This window comes from Lipotes vexillifer, unplaced genomic scaffold (assembly GCF_000442215.2).
Source record: "Lipotes vexillifer unplaced genomic scaffold, Lipotes_vexillifer_v1.1 scaffold299, whole genome shotgun sequence".
Classification (NCBI taxonomy): Eukaryota; Metazoa; Chordata; class Mammalia; order Artiodactyla; family Lipotidae; genus Lipotes; species Lipotes vexillifer.
In genome coordinates, this window is record NW_006784347.1 from 1,806,375 (window position 1) to 1,831,143 (window position 24,769).

The window sequence follows — 24,769 nt, forward strand, 5'->3', positions numbered from 1 at the left end:
CTGGCTGGTTACTGAGAATGTGCCGCGTGGGGAGATCCTGGGCTGGCCAGACTTCAACTCTTCTTTGAAGGTTTGGTAATCTGACCCTAATCCCACCACTGTTCTAGCCCCAAGCCCTACCCTAGCCTGGCCTGGGCCAGCCCTTACCCCAACCCAGCCTTCACCCCTAGCCCATCTATGACCTGGCTTTCTGCTGTGGAACCCTGTCTGCACCTGATGCAGCCTCGGCCAGGACCACAGCCCACGCCCCAGCCACTAGCTCGCTCGGATGCTTCCTTGCCCACTCTCCAGCTAGACTGCCGGGCTGGCTTCTGAGCACGGGGTGGGCACCTTGCCTCCTGACCCTTGCACGGAGCCACTGCTGGGTGCCATGTGGTACACAGCCCTATCTGTACCATCCCTTCCTTCTCTTCCTTTTGCTCTCTTTCTCACCCTCCTTCCCTGGGGGCTCAGGAACCATGGTTTTAGTGACTCAGGGGCTATGTCCCTCTGAGCCAGCCCCCAGCCCCCAGCCTCCAGCCCCCCCAGCCCCCACTCATGCCCAGAACTTGTTCTTCATAGTCGTGCTTTCTTCAGGAGCCCAGCTGTGGGGCTGGACAGGGACTGCAGTGCCCGAGGAGAGTCTGCTCTGCCTAGAAACTGGACACTGCTTCAGCCCCCTTATAAAATGTATTCAAGTAGAGCCAGACACTCCTGTACAAATCTTCACCACCCAGCTCACGAGCACGATGCTCTGCATACTGGCTGGCACCTCTTTCTGCTGATCCTCTGGCCTGCCCTGTGTTGGGCTGCATAATCCAGCCCCCAAAAGCTGCTTGTTAGCTGTCTGAGATGCAAGTAGCCTTACAAACTGCCCCATGACCCTTCCTGCCCCAGTCCAGGCCCTCCCAAATGGAGAGAGTGGGTAGCTGGGCACCAAGAGAAGCTTGATTAATGATTGCCTTCTTTAATATTTAAACAAAGCTCATCTCCAGCCACTGTGCTCCAGAGATGGCCTTGTTCAACACACACACCTGCTGCCTGGGCTGTTGCCCTGGGGATTGAGCACAGGGCAAACAGCACCTTTCCAGGCTCAGTGGGGGAGGGGAGGATGGGGAGGGAGAGCTTTAGGAGGACATTGGGGAATGAGTACTCCAGGGGCAAACCTAGGAGGAGGGAGGGAAGGCCTATGCTCCTGCCTCTTCTCACCCTTTCTTTCTTGTGTTGTCTGTCTAACCCAAGGATGCCACACCCAATATGTGGGAACTTACTGAGTTTGGACTGAGGCCGCAGGGGCTGCTGGGGAGGCTGAGAATCAATGTCTGTCAGAGATTAGGGAAACCTTGAGTAGAGTAGCCTCACAGCCAGTAACCACAGAGGGGAGGCGGGAGGCACAGGAGCTCCAGTTGAGCTGGTGGGAGGGCGGCCAAAGGATGGAACTGGCTCGCTCTAGATGAAGGATCTGAGCCCAGAAGTCAGGGGTTCAGGGTACAGAAGGACTGTACCCACAGGCTGAGACCTCCATGGATCCTACCTCTGCCCATGCCCAGGTTTCAAGAGGTCTTCTTGAGTTCTGGCTGAGCCCAAGCACTTCCTGTTCTGACCGCAGGCTCCACAGGCTCCTCGTTTGATGTCTCTGTCACTGCTCTTGCTTTGCTGCGCTGCAGTGTCCTTATTTGTCCCCATTACTAGCTGTCAGCTCTGTAAGGGCAGGACACTATGTAACACCTGTAGCCAGCACAGGCCATGGCACATAGTGGGGACTTGGAAAATGTTTGAGTAAGTGAATCAATGAACGTCCCACCGCCCAAATCCCTCCTCAGAGCTCAGCACCCCACACACTGAGCCCATGAGAAACAGCCCCACCTTTCCTCCACAGACAGCTTATCCCCACACACACAGGGTCAGCCAGGACAACTCTGCCCCCAGCAGGAGGCCACACTTGCAGCCCTCCCACCCCCCAGCCACAGTGGCCAACGAGGCCCCCATCAGGCATTGTGGCTCTGCGTGGCAAAGGCACATCCGACCCAGGACTCTGAGCCTCTCACCTGGACTCCAGCAAAAATCTCACTGAGCCTCCTTGTCCATCTTCCCTCCCCCACCCGCCACTGTAAAATTTCTTTCACTGGACTATTTCCTTCATGTCTAACTGCTAAACAACTTGGTTGTCCATCAGTTAAATCTAGATGTTCAAAATGGCATCTGAGGGTCTTTATCATTCCCTTCTTCTCCCACCTGACCTCTCCCACCCCCCAGCTCACCCCCTGCACTGATCCCACCATCACCCTTTGCCTAAAGTGCATGCCCCATTTGAATGCTTGCCCTCCAAGGCCTGGCTTGAAACTGGGCATTGGACCCTCTGCAAAGCTCCAAGCCCACCAAGATGCTCAGTAAACTGTGGTCCCCTTCTCTCCCTCCTCTCCAAGAAGCCCCTTGGAATAAACCTAATCCCATCCCCATCTGCTTATCCTATTGTATTCATTTTCAACCTGTACTCAGACACTTGTATCAGTGGTCACTTGCTAATAGGCGGTTTTAAATCTGTTCTCTTCCCAAGCAGTGCCTGTATGCTAAGAGCTCAAGAAAGCACCTCATTGCATATTTCTTGTACATCACTCTGCCAGGACCAGGTCCTGGATGGGCTTGCCACTACGAATTCTACGTTGGCACTGGGGTTCAGCTGGAGGGCACCTGGTAAGGATGGGCAAGAGGTCTAACCGTACCGTTGCTGGAGTCCAGCCCAATGGTCAGATCAGGAAAGAGACCTTCAGCAGAAGACCACCTGAGGCCTCTAACACCCCTTTCTGCGCCACCACCCCCCGACCCCCCATGGCCTGAGAGAGACCGCCTGGCAACGTCCGGACTGCCCTCTGGTACCGGGAGCGGGTCTGAGAGGGGCCAAGACCACAGGCCATTGGGACAGAGCAGAAGCTCCTCCAAGAAGTCCTGGAGCGGGACTCCCGCCCAGCTCCGCCCCCTAGGAGTCAGGCCCCGCCCCTGCCCCGTTGAGTCCCGGAGAAGTTGCCCCTGCCCAGCTGCCGCCGCGCGGCTTCTTTCAGCACCGCGGCGCGGACAGCTCCCGGGCGGCAGCGGAGGGGAGGAGGCGCGGCGAGCGGCCGGCCGGGGAGGGCCGGGGAGGGCCGGGGAGGGCCGGGGAGAGCAGCAGAGGGTAGACGCAGGCGGGCGGGCGGGGCACGAAGCCCCGCGGCCCTCCCCGGGGGCGGCGCCCGCCCGGAGCCGGACGCTGCGGAGCCAGAGGGCAGACGGAGACGCAGGGAGCCGGGGCGCTGGTGGCTCCAGGCAGAGGCCGCAGCCGAAAGATGCCGGTCCGCAGGGGCCACGTCGCGCCCCAAAACACTTACCTGGACACCATCATCCGCAAGTTCGAGGGCCAGAGTGAGTGTGTGCGTCGGGTGGGGGCATGATCCGGTTCGGTGGCCGGAGTGGCCGGAACCCTTTACTAACTTCAGATAGAGCAGGGTGGGGGCTAGCTGAGGCTGAACGCAAAACCCTTCTCTTTAATGTCCCCGAAACACCTTCTCCCCCAGGAAGCCCCCGCTTACCTCCAATGCTGCCCTCTCCTCTACAGCACGGTGGGCAGAGCGCAGTGCTCCCCTCCACCCCTGAGCTGTTTTTTTCCCCTTCCAAGCCCTGACCTCCCCTGCTATCACTATACCAATTCCCTCTTGAACCGCCCCCCACCCCCCCAAATTCCTTCAGAGGTTTCCTTTTCGCCCTCGTTTTCACCTCCTAACCCTAGCCACTCTGGTCTTTCCAGGAGCTCACTCAGGCCTGGCCCGGTCTGGTCACACCCCTTTCCCTGCCTCCAGGAAGCCTTGGGCCTCCCTCCCTCTTCACGATCCCACTCATTCCTGCCCTGGTCTTCCCACAATCCCCAGCCCTGACTCCCCTTCCCTCACTCCTCTAATGACTCTCCTGCTTCCCCCTCCTGACCACCCCCTCATTACTCCCAGGAGTCCCCTGACCTTCCCCCATGGCTCTGGCCTCCTTGGTCTTCCCACCCTCCCCAGACCTGACCTCCCCCTCCTCCATTCTGATCACTGCTCTGCTCCCCCATCCAGATCCCCCCTGACTGCTCCCAAGAGTCCCTATGATCTTTCCCTCTCTGCTGCTTGATCCTGGTTGCCATGGGCTTCCCACCTCCCACCCCAGGTCGTAAGTTCCTGATCGCCAATGCTCAGATGGAGAACTGCGCCATCATTTACTGCAACGATGGCTTCTGTGAACTCTTCGGCTACTCCCGAGTGGAAGTGATGCAGAGACCGTGCACCTGCGACTTCCTCACAGGCCCCAACACCCCACACAGTGCCATGTCCCGCCTGGCGCAGGCCCTGCTGGGGGCCGAGGAGTGCAAGGTGGACATCCTCTACTACCGCAAGGATGGTGAGGTGCCCTCAGGCCACAGGTTCTGCAAGGCAGGCTTGGCCCCTCTCTTGTCCAGGCAGAGAGACCATGGGAAGGGCACTGACCCAGAGGACCAAAGGGCCTGGATAAATCTTGTCTCCTCTCTGGGCCTCTGTTTCCTCATCTGTAGGGTGAAGTGATGGACACTGGATGAAATGCCTTCCGAGGTCCCTTTCAGAGGCCAGGGACCAGACTGAGCCACCAACTGGTCCTGGCCCCATGCAGGGCCTCCCGCACCACCATCCCTCCCCCATGTCCCTGGTCTCCTGGCTGTCCACTCTGTCACTGTCAGCCACAGCTGTCAGGCAGCTGGGATGGAAATTAACCTTTACTCATCTCCATCTGCTCTGGGGATTAGGGGAGGAGTCACCCCCTCAAGGCCTCTGTGGCCAGGCAAGGCATGGGGCATCTGGCTTGAAAAGAGTGCTGGGTCTGGCTCACCAAGCCCTAGCTCTGTGGGGAGATAGGGCCTGGAGTTTGCCATGACCTGGAGGCTCATCCTGTTTGGGATGTTATTGCCAGCCCAAGCTTACTGCAAACAGAACAAAAGCATAGGTCAGGGGCTGAGGATGAAAAATTATGGAGTCCTTTAAGACCCTCCCCGCAGTGCTTCACTGGATCCGTGAGGGGAGGGAAGAGAGGAGTGGGAATTAGGATCCTGAAAGTCCCTTTGAAATCACCTGAATCAATGCCCGCCCCAGCCTGGTTCTGAATCAGAATTACCTGGAGCTTGTTTTCCAAAACACACCTTCCCTAGAGAGAGGCTGACTCAGAGGTGTGGAGTGAGGACAAAGCAGGTGTATTTGTAAAAATCTCCCTGGCAGTTTGGGTGTTTTGCCAAGTTTAGGAGCCACTGGCTTAGATAAATCCCTTCCTTTCATGGATGAAGAAACCAAGGCCCAAGAAAAAGAAGGGACTTGGCCAAGATTCTACTGCTTGGGTCCAAACTGGGACTGGACCCCAAATCTCTGGATTCTTCCCTCAGAGATATCTGGTCTGAATAATCCCAAGAGGGGAGAAAGGAACCCAACAGCCTCTGTCTTCGGAGGCAGGACTTTGAGGGAAGGAAGCCTCAGAAGAGGGCCCTCCCTGGGGAAGAAAGCATGAGGATCACTGGAGTGCAGGTAAAGCGCAGGCACTGGGGCTGAGGGGTGCTGACAGCCGGGTAGCAGGGGCCTCGTGTGTGTGTGTGTGTGTGTGTGTGTGTGTGGAGCATGAGTGTAAGTGTGAACCTGAGCATGTGTGTGTGTATTTAAGGGCTTCTGGGTGCTTCCTGGGCAGGTCCTGGCTATACCTCTGGCTGTCCCCTGCTGCTGCCACCCATGTGAATGGGGTAGTGATTAGGGGACTAGGAAGAACCTGGCTTAGCTTGGCAGCGCTCACAGGGTTAATGAAGTCAGAATATTTTTAAAAGCTGTGACCTCACCTCCTCACATCACTGCAGAGAGGAGGTGACAGTCAAAGGAGTGAGAAGGGTCCCAGGGGAACAGGGTGGGACAGCAGGAAATGATAGCGGACAACAAGTCCTTCTCTGTCCCTCCCCTTGACCCCAGAGCTCTACCTGGGCCCCGGAGGGGTGAGGACTGACCACAGACTCCTAGTGATGTCAAATCAGAGCTCTTAGGGTCTCCTCAGCACCCTGCATGTGCCTGGGCAGGGGTTAGAGGTCAAGGCCAAGCCTTGACTCTCAGATCAGGACTCCGGTCTTCAGAACCCTGCTGGGTTCCTCTAGCAATCAGAAGGGGCCCTAGAGACCTAGTCTTGGAGGTTGTCCCTGGGTGAAAATGAAAAATTACCCACATACCTGGTGCCCCATAAATCCCAGTCTACTCCCACCCCCACCCTAAGCCCTTCCCTGTCCTATAGTCCAAGACTTTGACCACCTGGACCTGCCCAAAATTGGCCTGAAACCCAGAAAGGGGAACCTCCTGGCCTGCATTCCCCTAAGGGAAGGATGTAATGTTCAGATAACTTATGTTCACCTTATGGGCCGCTCTGACTGCATGATTGTTTTTTATCATATTCACATACATCTTACAGTCCTGCCGGAGGGCATCCTAATGATGATTTCTTCCGTCCTCAGGATACCTCTTCTCCCCGCTCTTTCCCCCCTCTGACTCCGGGGAGGTGAGAAGGGAAGGGGTCCTGGACAGAATTCTAGCTGATTTATAGTCCTCTTTCCTCTAAAGGGGTAATCCACTGACAGTTCTCCAAGTCAAAGTAGAAGGTCTATGTCCATATATCTCCACATTGTGCAGCTGTGTAAAGCTGGGCTCAAAGAGGCCAGGGCATTTGACAAAAATTACCCTATGAGACAGGGCTCAGAGACCCCTGAGAAACTGGCTCTGCCGCCATCTGCCTTCACTGGGACAAGTAAGAACCTAACAGCTGGAAGGCACGGGGATGGCCATAAGACTAGAACGAACGAAAGTCTGCAGGGAGGGATGGAGGGCACTCAGATCTCCCCCCTGGCCCATGCCCCTACTGGGGACCTGCCAGAGGGGCCCATCCCTGCCTGCTTTGGCCAGATCCTCTTCTCTGATGACCCCAAACCAGAGAGTCCCTTAATCCCCAAGCCCAGGGCTCCGCTAGTCCTCAGCTCCAGATCAGGAGGATAGGGCAAGGGCTGAGGGCTGAGGCCCCAGTGTTTTCTTTACACCCACCCATGAATGTCAGAAAGACCAAGTCGGGAGGCGGTATGGAGCCGCCCTCTTAGTGGCAGCTTTTGTGGCACCAGCTCCTCCCTGAGGGCTCACCACATGCTGGATGGGGGTGTGTAAAGAGATGGGGGCAATGGACAACAGGGAGGCTCACAGGGGAGGGGTGAGGACTATAAGAAATTAAAGGAAGGGACACATCCAAGACACAGAGAAGAGCGGAGAGCAGTGAGGTGTCCCAGGGGGCAGATGCGCCTGCTGCCCTTGGTCAGAGAGGTGACCGGGAGGAGTCCCTGGAAGGGAGAATGAGTACAGCCTGTGGCCTCCCGTCCAGGGAGCAGGCAAGGGCACAGGAACACTGCCACTCCTGGGCACAACCTAGGGTGACCACACTCACCCACTTCCGGTCACCTGGACACAGGTGCTCATGAGCAAGGACAGCTTAGGGATCAGGAAAAGAATGCTCTGAACTTGTCCAAATCCTCATAGCCTCCTGTCTCCACCACCCCACAGGCAGCAAGCGTGAAGGTCAGGCATGGGGTGTCATGCACGGCCCCCTTCCAGCCCTCACTGCTCTGATGGGCTGGTCTTTGGTCCATTCTCAGCCTCAGTTTTCCAAAGATAGCATCAGTGGGTACAGACTGGGCCTTGGCAACCCCTAGCAGCATAGAGCCTAGAGGCCCTGCCCTCTGCCCAGCTCTGCCCTCTCCCCACCTGCTCCCAGGCCAGATTTCTGCAGTGCCAGAGAGAGTGAGGAGATAGTCTGGCCTTGGGAACAGTGTCTCAGGTCACTGGCCAAGGAGGCTTCCTGGGTGGGCCCCAGTACCCAAGCCTCGCCATGCCCCGGGCTGACAAGAGCACCAGGCCTGGGAGGCAGGCCTACAGCCCTGTGAGCCCAGGAGTGCGTCACAGAGGCAAGCGGGTAGCCTCTCCTCGGGGTGAATGTCTCCCGTGGGGCCCAGTGCAGCAGCTGGCAGATGGCTGCCTGAGAGTCCGGGAATCTGATCCTGGAGATTCCTGCTCCCAGGGAGGGAAGTGGGAGGGAGGATGGGGGCAGCTTGGCCGCACCCCAGCACTAATGGTGTGAGGAAGCACACCAGAGGGGCAGCTGGGGGAAGCCTGATTCTAGTGGAACCCAAAGTAGTAATAATCCTGTGAGCTAGCCTCCCACCCACTCACATTTACACACATTCTTCCATTCACTCAGTTAACAACACCTGGAACAGGTCCTGGTCGCTGGCAAATGAGACAGACACAGACCTGCCTTCTGATAGTCATTTCACCTGAGGCCCTTGCCCTTAGCATCCTGACCCTCGGGCCTGACACCCACCAACACTTTGAACTGAGGGACATGGGATGACCGGGTACCATGGAGGGGGGCTCACGGGGCATCCAGCCAGCCCACAGACTGGACTCTGGGGTACAGGGAAGATTTAGCTTGTTTTGTTCCACTCACCTATGAGAGGGGGAGTGAGACCCTGGAGCAGAGAAAGAGGAGGAATGAGGTCAATGGCTGGGTCTGGGCTTCCCGAGAGAGCGGAGAGAGTGGCTGGAGGGCCCGTCCTGCCCCCACCCTGCCATCTATCTCCCTCTCCAGACCCCAGGCCACTGCCCTGCCTGCCCTGCCTCCACCCCCAGTCCCAGCACCAGCACCTCTGCCTTGAGACCATGGGCCCCTTCCAGGCCTGGAGCAAGCAGCCTGGCCTTCATTCCAGTGTCCTCGCCCCAGACAAGTCCCCTCCCCTCTCCAAACTGTTATGTACTGAGAGCCCAGGGCTCCCCGCTGCGGGGCCCCAGCTGGCCCCAGCAAGTCAGTTTCTCAGAACCCCAGGCTCAGCGGAACAGGGGTCCGTGTGTGCCCTCCAGGGATCCACTGGGTGCCACCACGGAGCTTGAGGCTTCATGTGCCAACTGGCTCAGTGCCCAGCACTTAGTGAGTTCCTTCCAGCATCAGGGGAGCAGGACGTCTTTGTGAGACGGGAATATGGGAGCTGAACCCAGGGCCAGCCAGAGCTACATGGGGGTAGAATGCCCGACCTCACCTCCCCACTTAATCCACCCCCATCTGCTCGGCTTTAATTACAGCAGAAGCGAACCTCAAGGTTAAGCCCTGAGCTGAGGGCTGAGTGTGGACTTGGGCCCGATGCTACATTATTTTCTAATGAGAAGCTTAGCTGCTCTCTCCACCTCTGCCCTGTGGGTGGGGCACCTGCTGGGCAGTGTCACCAACCCTCTGCCCAATAGCTCTGGTCACTCTGCAGGCCTCCTCACCCCCCACAGCTGCTCTTAACTTGACCTTAACCCAGCTCACTCTGTAGCTTCCCCAGGCCAGGTTCCTGCAGGAGAGGATCCCTCCAGTGACACCCCCTCCCCGCGGTGTTTGCAGCCTCCAGCTTCCGCTGCCTCGTGGATGTGGTGCCCGTGAAGAATGAGGATGGGGCCGTCATTATGTTCATCCTCAACTTTGAGGACCTGGCCCAGCTCCTGGCCAAGCGAGGGAGCCGCAACCTGTCCCAGCGCCTGCTGTCCCAGAGCTTCCTGGGCTCCGGTGAGGCGGGGAGCAGGTGGCAGGGGAGGGGCGGGGAGCACCAGGTAGAGCAGTGGGTCCCCCAGCCCTGGCTGCTCTGACCCCAGCCCTGGTTTCAGAGGGCTCTCATGGCAGGCCGGGTGCACAGGGACCTGGCCCGGGCAGGGTCAAGTACAGGACCATCAGCCAGATCCCGCAGTTCACACTCAACTTTGTGGAATTCAACCTGGAGAAGCACCGCTCGGGCTCCACCACAGAGATTGAGATCATCGCACCCCACAAGGTGGTAGAGCGGACCCAGAACGTCACCGAGAAGGTCACCCAGGTGCGGCCTTCGGGGCAGGGTGGACGGGACTCTGCTGGGTCTCGAGGGTCCCTTCTCAGGCCCTGGACTGGACTCCTCCGGGGCTGGGCTAGCAGAGGGAGCCGGCCTGCCCAGCCCCCTACTGTCTGGTCTGAGCTCCAGGCCTCTTGTCCTGCTGGAGTCTGATTCTTTAGACCTAAAGACCTACTCCAAGGCCACCACCCTGATGCTCAGCTCCCAGAACCAGGGGAGGATGGGGTCAGCAGAGCCTGTGACTAGTGCCACATCCTAGGCCTGGAGGAGCTGGGAGGGGGGAACCCGCAGGTCACCATGGGGGCCCACCCAAGGCTCTGCCAGTCCTGGAGAAGGAGAAGCAGAGAGAAGAGGTGTCCGGGCCGTACTGAGAAGTGGATGGGGAAGCCCCAGCCCTGCTTCTGCCCCTTGCCTTTGAGGCGATGGCCAGCCCCCATGGCAGGATCCTTCTGCAATCCAGGCAGAGGGGAGGTGGCCCTGGCATCTTCAGGTCCCTGGCGATCAGGCCTGAAATGCCTCCCTCCCCACCACCCCACCTTGGCCAGGCCAAGGTGAACCCCCCTGAGTCCTCTGTTCCAGCTGACCCCAGTGTCCCTCCTCCTGGGGCCTGACGCCCCGGTCCCCAGCTGGCCATCCAGAGGGAAATGCAGAGGGCCGTGCCCAAGGTTCAGGTTCCCTGCCACTAGCCCACTCTGTGACCTTGGGCAAGAGGCCTTATGCCCTTACTGGGGCCCAGGGCTCCCATCCGGAGGAATGAGTTGGACCGCAGTGGCTCTGAGGACTCATCTGACACTGAGGGTGCTGGCCCCACGAAGCACTGAGGGCTGCCTAGGCCAGAGATGGGCAAGGGGCTGCAGGGCGAGGTAGGCGCCTACTCCAGCTTCCCCTGGGACTTTGCTTCATAAGCGCATAAGAGCAGCTCTTTTGCCTCCCTGCCCCTTTTCACCTGAAGCACTGTCTGTGCCGGAGCGGATGGAGTAGAAACTCCTTGTGACCCAGCCCCTCACCAAGCACAGGAACCCTGGGAAAGGACCCCAGGTTGAGGGCTGGGCGCTTGGAGGTCAGGCAGGGTGGCCCAATGGCCTGGGAAGCCCACCTAGCTGCACACCCCGGGGCCCTCAGGTTGGTGGTAGGGGCCATGGGGGCTGTTGGACTGGAGAGTTGCCCGTGAAGCCCGACAGAACTGGCTGGGGCCCGTGGTCCCTGCCCGCACCCAACCTGTCCTGCCACCTTCCCCCTGCCCCAGCCCCTCTTGGCTTTACTAACCCACTGCCTGTGGGCCCTAAGGTGGGGAGGAACCTGACAGAGCTCAGGCTGGCATGGCGCAGAGCACGGAGGTCACACCAGCCTCCACCAGAACTCAAAGGGCCTAGAGGGCTGTGATCCCACACCTGAGTTCCTACATCCTGAGGGCCCACAGGGAAGGGCCTCGTGCTGGCCTCAGAGGTGATGGGAGACTATGGAGGTCTGTGGTGGGGGAGATGGCACCCCTGTCTGGAAGTCCTAAGGATGTACACTTCCTCGGACCCCACCCCCGCAAAGTCTGACTGTCTCCTTCCCACTCCCCGTGCTCTGCTGTTTCATCCTGGCTGGTCTTGAGCAGCCAGGGGCAGAGGTGGCCATGACAGCCAGGCTTTCAGTGCTCGTTTGGCCCCTTTTAGTTGAGCCCCCGCGTGGACTAAGTGTGGGGCATATGAGATGGACGTGCGGGACGAAGGACCTGCAGCTCTAAGTCAGTGGGGGACAGCTGTGTGGTCAGGGTGTTTACAAGGAGCAGGGAGAACATCGAAAAAGATGGTTTGAGTCTGTGCGGGGTTAGAGGAAACGTCCTGGGGAGGCAAAACAGGAGCCGAGGCCAAGGCTGAGCTGGAGGTCACCACAGGGTGGGGACACTGTGGCCCCTCCCAGGGCCTTGGATGGGGGACTGTCTGGTTGGAACCAGCCCTTGGGTGGATCTTCCTTATTGCGATCCCATCTGCTAATGGACCTGGTTTGCAAGGTCAGAACCTTACATGGTAGATTTTCTTAAACCAGGACCACCGGCAGGGCCCTGTCTGGTAGTGCTGGGCAGGGGGTGGGGCGTGGTCCGTGAGACACCCCTCAGGCCCCCTTGTCAGCACTGTGTCTGACATGAGTTGAGCGGTGAGGAGGAATTATTGTGTAGAGCGGCATGTGCCATTGAGGCGCGCCAGCTCATTTACTCACAACAGCCCCGTGGAGTTTGTTGTCCTTTGTCATCCCCTTCTGCCAGTGAGGGAACAGAGGCTCACAGAGGTTAAAAAACTTGCCCCAAGACAGACACACAGCAATGTCCGACCTGGGATCAACCTGGGAGGTCTGGCTTCAAGACGCATGCCTTCCCGCTGCCCCAGCTGTTTGTTGTGTTGGGCAGCTGGGCAGAGCCTGGGTATGTTGGGCTGGGCCCTGGTGATCCTGTGTTGGCCATGGGCTCATAGGCGGGGGTCAGAGGGGCAGAGCAGCAGGGCATTCAGCTGAATGTACTGATCAAAACCCGCTCGGACATGTGAGGTAGCCAAGGCTCTGGCACACAGCATCTGTTGAGGGCTCAGATTAGCTACTCACCCCCAAATTTGGTTCTTTCCACGGCGGCTCTGAGGGTTGGCCCCAGGGAGGGCCCTCACTGGTCCAGGCTCCACAGGACCCTCAGGAATTAAGAGGGTATTTTGCGGGTGACTTGTTCCCATTGGGAACCTAACCACTGGAAACTTCCCAAACCCACCAGAGAGGACTGATGCCCCGCCCCCCCCAACCCACCACCCTCTCAATCTGCCTGAGCCTGGCCCTCCCCTCTCCCCTCCCCCAGCCCTGTCTCCACCCGCTCCAGGCTGGCCTGTTTGAAAGGGAGTTTGTGAGCTTCAAACCTGGGGTCACTGTGGGACAGAGCTGCACCCCTCATCTGGACCCCCTCTCCTCTCTGCACTTCCAACACACCTGTCCCCTTAAGAACTTGCCCTGTCATACGTGCACACCCCATCTTTGTGCCGTCCTCTCTCCCCGGCACAGACCCAATCGCCCACCCTCTCCCACATCTCCCTAGGCCTCAGCCCTGCATCTGCACCCCTCCCAGACCCGTCTCACCAGCGGCGGCCACCCTGCTGACTGCCCCACGGTCCCCACCCCCAGGTGCTGTCCCTGGGTGCGGACGTGCTGCCGGAGTACCAGCTGCAGGCACCGCGCATCCACCGCGGGACCCTCCTGCACTACAGCCCCTTCAAGGCCGTGTGGGACTGGCTCATCCTGCTGCTGGTCATCTACACGGCCATCTTCACGCCCTACTCGGCCGCCTTCTTGCTCGGCGACCAGGACGAGCCTCAGCGCGCAGACTGTGGCTACACCTGCAGCCCGCTCACCACGGTGGACCTCATCGTGGACATCATGTTCGTCGTGGACATCGTCATCAACTTCCGCACCACCTACGTCAACGCCAACGACGAGGTGGTCAGCCACCCACGCCGCATTGCCGTCCACTACTTTAAGGGCTGGTTCCTCATCGACATGGTGGCCGCCATCCCCTTTGACCTGCTCATCTTCCGTACTGGCTCTGATGAGGTGAGCAAACCCCGTTCAGGCCAGCCGCTGTGGCCGTCCCCTGTGCCCCAGCCCTGGGTGCAGAGAGTACCTGGCATTGGGCACCTTTGCCAAAGCAAGTGGTGGTGGAAAGTGGGGGCCTCAGACATCTGTCATCTCCCAGCCCTGGAGAAGGAGCAGCTGAGCACCCCAGGCCTGGGTGCCCTCCCTGTGCTCCAGAATCCTGCCCCTTCTGGGACGGGCACTCCTGTGCCCCAGCCCCTCGTGCTGACTTCTAAACCACTCTTACCCTGGCGTTAGAAAAGGAATCCACAGGCTGTCCCTGCATGCAGCCTGACCCCCTCCTAAGCCCCAGCCCCTCCACTATGCCCACTCTGCTTCTCATAGCTGATGTGAGGGCATTTTCGTGCTCTTCTCGTAGCTTCCAGTCCCACTATGTCCTTTTGACCCACCTTCTTGGGATCAGCTTTCCACTCAAATCAGCTCTGCCTCTTTTGTTTCAGTCAAGCCCCAGTCACCCAGCCTGTCCAGCACGGGGTGTCCATCGTGACTACCTGCTCCCATGACCACCCACTCCCAGCAAATCTATCCCCAAGTCCTCCCTCCCACTTTCCACCCACACTGCCCCTGCGTGCACACTAAGTGGCCTTCTTACCCACCTCTGCCCCAGCCCCACACCTGCCAGCCTCAGCCCCTGCACACAGAGGCCAGAGCGAGTTTCAAATCACTTGTCTGACCCTGTCCCTTATCTGACTCAGTCTTCAGAACTTCCAGTGGCTCCCCAGTGGCTTGGAATAAAAGCCAAGCTCTTTGTGGGCCCTGCAACCACAGCAGCAGCCCCTGCCCACTTTCCAGGCTCACTCCTCACTCCTCCACCATCTTCTACTCTGTGCTCCCAGCTGCAGCATCACCCTTGGTTTTCCACGTGGACTGTGCCCTCTCACAACTCCATGCCTTTGCTCATGCTGCTCCCTGTGCCTGGAGTGCCCTTTACCTCTCCCTCCTGTCTGCCTGGAGACCCAGCCTCCTCTCTCAAGACTCAGCTTCTATGTCACCTCCTCTAGGAAGCCTTCCCTGCCTTGCCACTGCAGACTTGACCTCCCCTTCCTCTGTGCTCCCTGTAGACTTTTGTGCGAGCAAACATAAGGCTATTTGGAACTCTGCACTGAGAGCTCCTAAGGCCCTGCACTGTGCCCCACTGCCAAGAGCCTGGCCCAAAGCAGGCTCTCCGTGTTTGTTGAATGACTATGTGATCACGTTCACAAGTGAATAAACGTGGTCTTAAGCACAGCCTTTCAAGGGCTGACCCCCAACTCCGTGGCCCCCTCCCTGCCTCTCCAGACCACAACCCTGATCGGGCTGCTGAAGACGGCTCGGCTGCTACGGCTGGTGCGTGTGGCTCGCAAGCTGGACCGCTACTCTGAGTATGGGGCAGCCGTGCTCTTCCTGCTCATGTGCACCTTTGCGCTCATCGCACACTGGCTGGCCTGCATCTGGTACGCCATCGGCAACGTGGAGCGGCCCTACCTGGAGCCCAAGATTGGCTGGCTGGACAGCCTGGGAGCGCAGCTCGGCAAGCACTACAATGGCAGCGACCCAGCCTCGGGCCCCTCGGTGCAGGACAAGTACGTCACGGCCCTGTACTTCACCTTCAGCAGCCTCACCAGCGTGGGCTTCGGCAACGTCTCGCCCAACACCAACTCGGAAAAGGTCTTCTCCATCTGCGTCATGCTCATCGGCTGTGAGTGTCCCGGGCCTTACTCACAGGATCCCAGTTTCAGTTTTGTAATGCGATATAACAGAGTGTGTATGGCAGGCAAATCCTAAGTTTGCAGCACAATGAACTTTTGCATATGTGTACACCAACTATACACAGAATTTGACACCCATGTAGCCCTCGCTATACACCAGGGATCAGGACAAGCTACGCCATTTTCAGGGCCCGGTGCAGAATGAAAATGTGGAGCCCTCTGTTAAAACAAAATTATTATGAATTTCAAGACGGTGACAGCACAGCGTCAAACCAAGCCCAGGGCCCTCCTTAGCACAGGTCCACGCCCATGACGTATTTAGAGATGTTAAAGCCCAGAAAAACAAAAACAAGGGGAAAATGGGTGAAAACAAGAGACCAAGAGTTTTTCCTTTATTATATTTTTACAACTTGAAAGAGAAAACAAATCTGAACTAAAAAAATTCATTGCCCTAGTTTCTTCTTCTCAGGAGTTTGGCCTCTGGGCCCAGGAAGGTGCCAAGAGGGAGGGCAGAGGGAGGAGGGCAGGAAGCCCAGGGGTCTTTGTCCCCCATGTGCCCTGGCGCTGTCCTGGGCACTTGTGACTTTGCCCTGGACAGAGGGGTCCCCGGCTGGGGGATCCCAGGGAGAGGGAGGGAGTCCTGGAGCAGGCCCTGAGGTGTTGTGGCCTGGTGGGGATGCTCAGGAGCTCACCCCTCACCCTACCCCCGGCCCATATCCCCCGCTCCCTGCCCCAGCCCTCATGTATGCCAGCATCTTCGGCAACGTGTCGGCCATCATCCAGCGCCTGTACTCGGGCACGGCGCGCTATCACACGCAGATGCTGCGAGTCAAGGAGTTCATCCGCTTCCACCAGATCCCCAACCCGCTGCGGCAGCGCCTCGAGGAGTACTTCCAGCACGCCTGGTCCTACACCAATGGCATCGACATGAACGCGGTGAGCCCCCGCCGCTCTGCCTGGGGCGGGGCGGGCGACCTAGCCCAAGTCCCAGCTCTGGCTAACTCCCCGAGGGAGGCCAAAGTCCCGCGGGCGCAGGGCGTCCCCAGAGCCCTCCCCACCCGTTCCCCCAGCCCCACTCCCGCCCCGGCCGCGCCCCGCTGGACGCGACCGCCCTTCTCGCAGGTGCTGAAGGGCTTCCCCGAGTGCCTGCAGGCCGACATCTGCCTGCACCTGCACCGTGCGCCGCTGCAGCACTGCCCGGCCTTCCACGGCGCCAGCAAGGGCTGCCTGCGCGCGCTCGCCGTCAAGTTCAAGACGACGCACGCGCCGCCAGGCGACACTCTGGTGCACCTCGGCGACGTGCTCTCCACGCTGTACTTCATCTCCCGCGGCTCCATTGAGATCCTGCGCGGCGACGTGGTGGTGGCCATCCTCGGTGCGTCTGGCGGGGAGGGCTAGGCCGGCGTGTGGGGTGCCCTGCCTGGACCAGGCCATCCCCAATGATGACGGTGGCCCCTCCTGCTGACCTGCCGTGTGCAGAGCGTGTGCCACGGGGGAGCTTTACACCCAGCTCACTCAAGCCTTAAAACTAACCTCTGCCACAGGCCCCATTTTCCTGATGGGGAAGTTGATGCTCAGAGACGTCCGGTGGGTGGACAAGCAGGGATTCCAGGGCTACGGGGCTGACTCGGAAGTCCAGGCAGCTTCTGACCTTCTCCCACCCTTGGGAAGCTCAGGGTGAGAGGGCGAGGGTTTGCCTCAGATGGAGGGGGCTCCCCAGTCTCGGTGCAGCTGCAGGGACAGCTGGACACTTCAGAGGAAGGATGCGAGCATTGGACGGGGGGACAGATTTGGGGCACACACGGCCCCTGTCACTTACGTTGAGCAGGTCACCGCAGCTGTCTGAGAGCTCATCTTCCTTGCCTTCCCCCGACTTCAGCCCACCCCAAGTCCCTGCCCAGGCCGTCACTCACCCTCCCCTGCTCGCCATGGCCGGGCTCTATTCCAGCCCCTCCACCCAGTCCTCTCCCTCTGGCCTGCCCTCGGCTGGTGTTCACCAAATGTGCTGCTCACTCTCTTCTCCCATTACATCCTCACCTGGGCCAGCTCCTTGCTCCCATGATCTCAGCCTCACCTATGCCACAAGGACCCCCAGAACTGTGTCCCGGCCCCAGTCTCTCCTTAGACTGGACTACTCCATGAGTTCTTGGGCACGGCCACCCTTATATTCCATAGGCAGACCAAACAGCATATCTCAGTCTGAAATCATCTGCCCTCAAAGGCAGCTCCGTCGGCATCCCCATCACTGTGAACCTTCCGTTGCCTGGGCCAGAGACCTGGGAGTCAACCAAGGAAGCACCCTCCTCCTTTCTGCCCCACCGCCACCATCCAGGCAGCCATGGAGCCCTGTCTGTTCCCCTCATTAATATCTCTCTGTCCCATACCTGTCTAGTTGTCCCTGCCTGGGTCCACCCCTCATTGTGTCCTTCCTGGGCAGGTGTCAGGAGCTCCTTTCCCATGGCCCTGAATCTGGTCTACTGCCATACTCCATCTTCCACCTTCTGCCAGTGACCTAAAATTCACACCTGGCATACTCCTCTTTTGCTCAAAATCCTTCCATGGGTCCCATGACCCATGGGACAAATGTTAAACCCCTGTGCATGGTATGCACAGCCCTCCCCATTCTGGCCACCTTAAGTCCTGCCAGCCTCCCCCTTAGTAGTTCACACTCCAGCCATACAAACTAGTTAGTTCTGTAAACCTGCCCATCTGTCACACCTCTGTGCCTTTGCACGTGCTGCCACTCTGCTCAGAGCACCTATCTTGCACCCCTGCCTGGCAGACCCCAGTCATCCTTCAATGCTGAGCTCAAGCACGGGCTCCTCTATGAGCCCTTCCCTCAGTCTCAGCCAAGCTTAGAAGTGCCATCCATGTGGGAGAGATAATAATTATTATTAATAATTAAGAAGCCAGTCCAATTTAAGTTTTATTTAGAGACATGAACTCCTCTCATTTTGTCCTGAGTGGAAATGGACATTAGGTCATAATCCTTCATCTACTGGAAAACCATCACTTTATAATGTTGCCCAGATTTCCAGCTTCTTGGGTTTCATATGTGACCCTGGAGGGTCCCTTCCTTCTCCAAGTCTCAGTCCCTTCCTCTGTAAATGACCTTTTACCCGGTTCTCTTGGGGCACATGTCTTGGCCTCTGTCCATCATTGTGCAAGCAATTAGCGCCTCTTGTGTGGTATGGCCAGGCTGGGGGGCTGCACTTTCTTGTGGGGAGTGGCCATCCAAGTAATCATGGTCCCTGGCACCCTGACCCTGGGCTTTCTGCCCCCAGCCCTGACTGTGGCTTACGGACCACATGCTGCTTCCTCCACCCCATTGCCTTTTTCCAGTCCTCCTAGAGTCTCACAACACAGCCCCCCCGACTTCACTCGCTCTGTAAGCCCCCCTCTTCCCTGCTCCCAACCACTCCTGGTGGAACGAGCTTCTCCCTCCCCCATAGCCCCATTGCTCTTGGCTCTTCCCTGTTCTAAGGCTCTACAGATCATTCTGTAATCTGTCTCTCTGGGATTTGGGGGGTTCCTTGTGCATGGGACAGCATCTTATTCATGTTTACGTGCTGTGGCTAGCACAGTATCTGGCCCAGGAGGGCCCGATACCCTCACCACGTGCCCCTGTATCCAGCCCATGTCCACCCTGTGACATCCGTCCCCCCCTGTGCCTTGCATCCACCTGTCTGGTGCGTCTTGCTATTCGAGCCACTTCCTCAAGCATCACATCTGCTTCTCTGGACAGCGCATGGGGGTAGACAAGGCAGATATGGTTATACCCATTTTAGAGATGAGGACACTGGGGTCCAGAGAGAGGAAGTGACTTTCCCAGGCTTCCTCTGCTGGGGCCATGCTGGTCACTTGGCCCCACCAAGGGAGCGGGAACACGAAGAGAGAGAAGCCTCAGGCCCCCCCCGGGGAGCTGGGTACTCCTGACCCTGGGTCCCGTCCACTCTGCAGCACCGTGGCAGCCCAGAGAAGAAGAGATTAAGCAGGGAGCCTCTAGGGTCCCTACTGCCCACTGTCCCCTGGGTGGGGGTGGTAGGGGCAGTTCCAAAGAAAGTGGGACACAGGAGGGGGGAGTCTAAAGAGGATGGTCCCGAGGGGCCTGGAGATAGCAAGGGACCCCACATGCTGGGGTGGGAGGGGTCTCTGCAGCACCCCTCAGCCAGCACATCCAACCTTGTTCCCGGGCCCCAGCCCAGAAGGATCCCTGAAGTGGGGTGAGGTCATGGTTAAGAGGTCCTCAGGGAGGCTCCTCAGAAGAGAGCTTGGAGCCAGGCCCTAGAAAGACCCCGCCCCTCTGGCTGGCAGGAAAGAATGACATCTTTGGGGAGCCCGTTCGCCTCCATGCCCGGCCAGGCAAGTCCAGTGCAGACGTACGGGCCCTGACCTACTGTGACCTGCACAAGATCCAGCGGGCAGACCTGCTGGAGGTGCTGGACATGTACCCCGCCTTCGCAGACGGCTTCTGGAGTAAGCTGGAAGTCACCTTCAACCTGCGGGATGTGAGTCCGGGCTGGATAGGCTGGGTGGGGGGTGGCCCTCGGCCAGCTGGTAATGGGCAATGGCCAGTCAGCCGGCTGAGAGCTTGGCCTGCCTGGCCTAAAGGGACCCATCTGGCCACCTGCCTTCCTTTCAACCCCCTCCTGCATCCTTTGCCATAATTTCTTCCGTGCCTACCATGGCCAACACGATGCTAAATATGAAGGTAGCTACCAATTATCAAGCACCAACTATGTGGTAAGCGCTGGGCTCCTTTTACATGATCTCATTTAGTCTTCTCGCAAGTGGTGTTATTATCCCCATTTTCCGGATGAGGAAACTAAGGGTCATAGCGGACAAATTACCAAAGCCACACAGCCATACAGTAAGCCATATAGTCAATGGCGCAGTCAAAAGGGGACTCAAGTTTGTGCATCTCCATAGCCCGGGCTTTTCCCGCCACATCCTACCAAGCTGCAAGGGGCGGGTGCGGGGCGGGGGCAGCGGTGTCTGCCATCCAAGAACTCACAGTGCCAGGTCCCAGGGGTATAAACAGTAATAGAGCAGTCTCTCCTCTCAAGTTTATCACTCAGTGGAGGAGGTTATAATAACTCAGGAAAAAGAAAGAGCTGCATAGTTAAATCACCAAGGAAGTCTCAAGGCTGTGCTGGGAGACCAAATATTTGTGGAGCTCAGGGTTGCCAAGGCGTGGGGCAGCCAGTATGGAGTGGAAGTGCCCGGAAGGGTCTGTATGGAGGAGCGGGTCTGGAACCAGCTAGTGGGAAGGCGGGGACAGGCACAGCCGGCAGGGGCAGCTGCAGCTGAGGCCCCGATGCTGAGCCCCCACCCCCGGTGTCAGGAGGAGGGGTCCTGCTGGCCCAGCCCCACACCCAGCTTCTGGAGGTGGTGCTGAGGCAGGTTGACATGCTCCGGACAGCCCTCCCCACCCTCTGCCTCTGCTGTCCTCCCCTTCCCCGGTCTGCCCCCTTCGCACCTAGGGGACATCTTGTAAAGACCCTGCCTTGGGGGAGGTCCAGCAGCCGGGAGCCATCAGGTGGCCCAAGTGCTCAGTGGCTGGACTCCAGGGCTAGAGGGATGCGGTCCCCATGGCCTGGGATATCTGCAGCCCCTGGGTACCCCCAAGTCTCATGATGCCAGGAAGGTGGGCTGCCAGGGGCGCTGCTGAGGGCATCCCCTGAGCGGACTGAGACTTCCAGACCGCGTCTCCTCAGAGGAAATCGCCCCCCCGGCCCGCGCCGACGCAGGGGCACCAGGGCGTCGGGGAGGAGGGAGGTGAGCAGCCCCCTGTGTCCCTCGACCCCGACCTTGCTGCCCAAGGCGGCCTCTCTCGAGACTCTGGGGGGCTCTGCACGTCTCCAAGGCCCCGTGCATCTCCCACCCACACACACAGGACAGGAGCTGCCGGGAGCACAGTCAGGGAGCCCAGCCCCCTGTCACCACTTTCTCACCTAGTGGCCACAGGGCCACGGGGGGAGGGGGAGGGGAGGGCACAGAGGCCCTGTCCTGGCTTTGGTCCCTGTTACTTGATGCTCTCGTTCTCCACAAGGCAGGCGGGGGTCTCCAGTCATCACCCCAACAGGCCCCAGGCGGCCAGGACCACCAAGGCTTCTTCCTCAGTGACAACCAGTCAGGTGAGCAACGCCAGCCCCCTCCAGTGTCCGCCCCTCCCCAGCCCGAAGCCCCTGCCCAGCCTACTGCCCCTTCTCAGGTCCTCTCCAACCCGCCTCCCCTGGGAGAGGCCTCCCCAGTCCCCTCAGTGAGTGGAGAGGGGCTCCCTCCCTAGGCTCAGTGCCAGAGGCCCTTGTGCCCTTCCTCCCGCTGTGTCCTCAGAGCCTGAGTGAGGGCTGCCCTCAAGAGTAGATAATGGCCAGCCCCTGGGGCTCCACATCAAGGCACCAAGGGCCCTGCTGGGCGGCAGCTCCCTGGACAGTGAGGCCAGGGCTGGATGTTCCCACCCAGCCAGCCACCCACCCCTACCAGGCTGCGGCCCCAGGCCCCCTCCCAGGGCTACAGCCTTCTGGGTCCCAGAAGCCAGACCTCTATGGGGGCAGGACCTCGTACTTCAGGGCACCCAGGTAAGGAGATCCACTCCTCCCACCCTGTGTTCCCATGGCAGGTAGGGGGAGGGGCCCGGGCTCTGCTCAAGAAGGTCAGGCCTGTGGAACTGGCTGAACCGAAGCTCAAGTTTCCCTTGCCCTGTGCAGGTGCAGCCCCTTCCCTGAGCATCTCAGATGCATCTGGCCGCTGGCGTGAGTTGCTGCAGCAAGTGCCCCCCAGGACAAGTCAGAGCCCCCCAAACCCTCAGGGAGACCCAGACTGCTGGCCTCGGGAGCTAGGCTCCAGGCTAGAGCAGCTCCAGGCCCAGATGAACAGGTGAGTGACCTGTGGGCCACGGATGGGGGCAGCCACAGAGGGCAGGCCCAGTGGCAGGCTAGGCACGGGTGCCCCTCCTGGTGCCTCAGGGACATCGCTGGGTGCCCCATGGGTTTGAGAATGGCCAGCCCCATTTAGCTGCACACCTCCCCATCCCTGTAGCTAAGTGCAATTCCTTGGATGGCTTGTCCCAGCAAACCCTGGAGCATGCCAAGGAGGGCTCCTGGGGAGAGGGGCATAACCTCATGCAGAAACAAATTCCACGGGCCCTTGGAAAGGGGGTGTGGCCTGTGGATGGCAGGGCTGTGGTGGCAGAGTGAGGGCTTAGGGGCACTATAGTCCTGGGTTCAAATTCTGGCTCTGCAACTTACCAGCAATACTGTGGACAAGTTACTTAACCACTCTGAGCCTCAGTTTTCCCTTTTGTGAAATGGGGATAACCAGAATACCCACGTCAAGCTTCATTATGAAGCCAGAGTATCTCTTTGACAGGCACCCTCTGGGAAACAGTGTTAAGGAGGGTTAAGCCTTAGGCTGGCTTCTTGTAGCCACGGGGGTGACTTCCCTGGTCACCAAGGCAGTGCATGCATGTTTGGGTTACCATCACCTTTCCTAAGGTGCACCAAAACATCTACTTAGGTTCTTTCCATAGCACCATTCCATCAAATAAAGTAATTTGGTTACCCACCCCCCTGCCAAAAAAACCTTCATTATGAGGACTAAATGATGTATGTACCATGCCTGATCACTGTTATTATCAGAGTCAGGGATGTGCTAAGGGGAATTTGGGCAGGGGCTATGGATTATAGCAGGGAAATAACAGGGACAGCACGCAGGCTACAAAATCGAGAGCTGCCCTCAGGGCCTACACTGCTTTTGCCAGCCCCAGCCCTGACCCTGACTCCGACTGTGGGGTTTTGCCCGGCAGGCTGGAATCACGCATGTCCTCAGACCTCAGCCGCATCCTGCAGCTCCTTCAGGAGCCCCCGCCCCAGGACCACACTGGCTACATTCTGGGAGCCCCTGCCTCCAATGACGCGGCCTTGTCTCCTTCAACCTCAGCGACTCAGAGTCCAGGAACTAGACTACCCCAGGGCGATCTGCCCCCTGCACAGGTAAGCAGCTGAGGAGATCCCCAGGGGCTTGCCTGGAGGCAGCTGCATGTCTTCCCCCACCCTTAACTTGGTCTCAATGGGCATCCAGCCCATGGCCTCTGTGGTCCGAGAGCAGCTATGACTTTTGCTGTCCTCCTTTATGGTCTGAGTCACGACAGGCAGCCTGGACAGGCGGTGACAGAGCCCAGATTGTGACCAGGGATGCCACATCTGGGGCAAGGGCAGCAGCACACAGCTCCTGCCATTTCCCATCGCTGAAGTCGGGGTGGCCTGGGGAGGCTCCCCGTACTGCATGCCTCCCTCTTTCTTGCCCCTCCCGGGCCCCCAGTTATGGTGACCTGGACGAATGGAGGCCGAAGCTCGGGAACTCCTCCTCCAGGATGCTGGCCCCAGCCACAGAAATGGACAAAACTGCAACACTGTCCTTGGAACAGAAGCAGCCTGAGGGGCTCCTGTCACCCTTGGCCTCACCTCTGCATCCCCTGGAGGTGCAGGGACTTGTCTGTGGTCCTCGCTTTCCCTCCCTTCCTGAACACCTCAGCTCTGTCCCCAAATAGCTGGAGTTCCAGAGACATGGCTCAGATCCTGGATTTGTGAGGAGCTAGAGCCACTGTGCCCCAAGATAAGAGACACCAGGAAGGAACTGAAGGTGGGTGAGGTGACAGTTAAGGATTTGGGGGAGGCAGACAGCCTGTAAACTGAAAACCATTTACCTAGAGTAGCTACAAACTGCCAATCCAGGTGACCCAAGATGGCTTGGGCAAAGAGGCTCAGGACTTCTCCCAACCTCCCGCAGGTCTCTATTTAGACAGCAGGCCTGGTGGAGGGTGGGTGAGCCTCAGGAGTAGAGGTAGCTTATGGGACAGAGGGCTCAGTGAAGAACAGAGACCTTTGTGATCTACTGTGTGAGAGCCTTGCTCTGTGCCAAGTACGATCACCTCCCAGCTCAGAACTCTCCCCACCACCCAGCCAGCCCCCAAGGTTGGTCAAGACCTCCCGCCGAGAGCTTGTGAAGCAGCTGGAGATGAAAGTGTCCTCTGTAGTGGACACATCAGGGACAGAACTCCAGCCCTCAGCCCCTTTGCCCCCGACGGTTCCGTGAGGAACTTTGGGACCCTAGTAGACAATGGAGTGTCTCAGAGCTAATAAAGTCTGCACACTTCATGTTGGGCTGGGTGTGTAACTTACGTCGGGTCATCAGGTCCTTGATTGTGCTGTAACTGACAGCCGTGATCTTCTCCAAGTCCCTCTCCCAAGGAGCTGTGTTTTGGGGACCTGAAGGTGGATCCACCATGTTCAGGAGTCCCCGGAACAGGGGGCTTTTAGCCAGGCTGGGGTGAAGGGAAGCAGAGAGGCGCTGGCTTGGTGGCCATAGGGAATCATGACAACAGCCAACACTTCCATAGCACTCACCCTGTGCTGGGGGACACCGTGCTGACTGCCCTGCAGATATTAGTTCATCAGCTCTTTACAACAACTATATGGGGTCAGTATTATTATCCCCATTTTAAAGATGAGGGATCAGAAGCAGAGAGACACTAAGAAATTTA

The 24,769-nt window shown here is 58.7% G+C and overlaps 2 protein-coding genes across 2 annotated transcripts in view; both read left to right on the forward strand.

Moving 5' to 3' along the window:
* The window catches only part of LOC103087558 (angiotensin-converting enzyme-like), a 12,661-nt gene extending 9,509 nt beyond the window's left edge, over positions 1–3,152 (forward strand). The window contains 2 exon segments of the mRNA XM_082931061.1: positions 1–70; positions 2,961–3,152. The exon segment at positions 1–70 is cut by the window's left edge and continues 6 nt beyond it. Coding sequence (XP_082787187.1) covers positions 1–70; positions 2,961–3,152 — 262 coding nt within the window.
* Positions 3,153–3,299: 147 nt separating this feature from the next.
* Positions 3,300–23,824, forward strand: KCNH6 (potassium voltage-gated channel subfamily H member 6). The gene is given in 14 exon segments (XM_007456753.1): positions 3,300–3,375; positions 4,153–4,383; positions 9,448–9,609; positions 9,708–9,913; positions 13,070–13,495; positions 14,816–14,970; positions 15,130–15,215; positions 15,962–16,161; positions 16,348–16,600; positions 19,540–19,733; positions 21,278–21,362; positions 21,936–22,104; positions 23,033–23,221; positions 23,542–23,824. Coding segments are annotated over 14 exon segments (2,715 nt in total).
* The last annotated feature ends 945 nt before the right edge of the window (positions 23,825–24,769 follow it).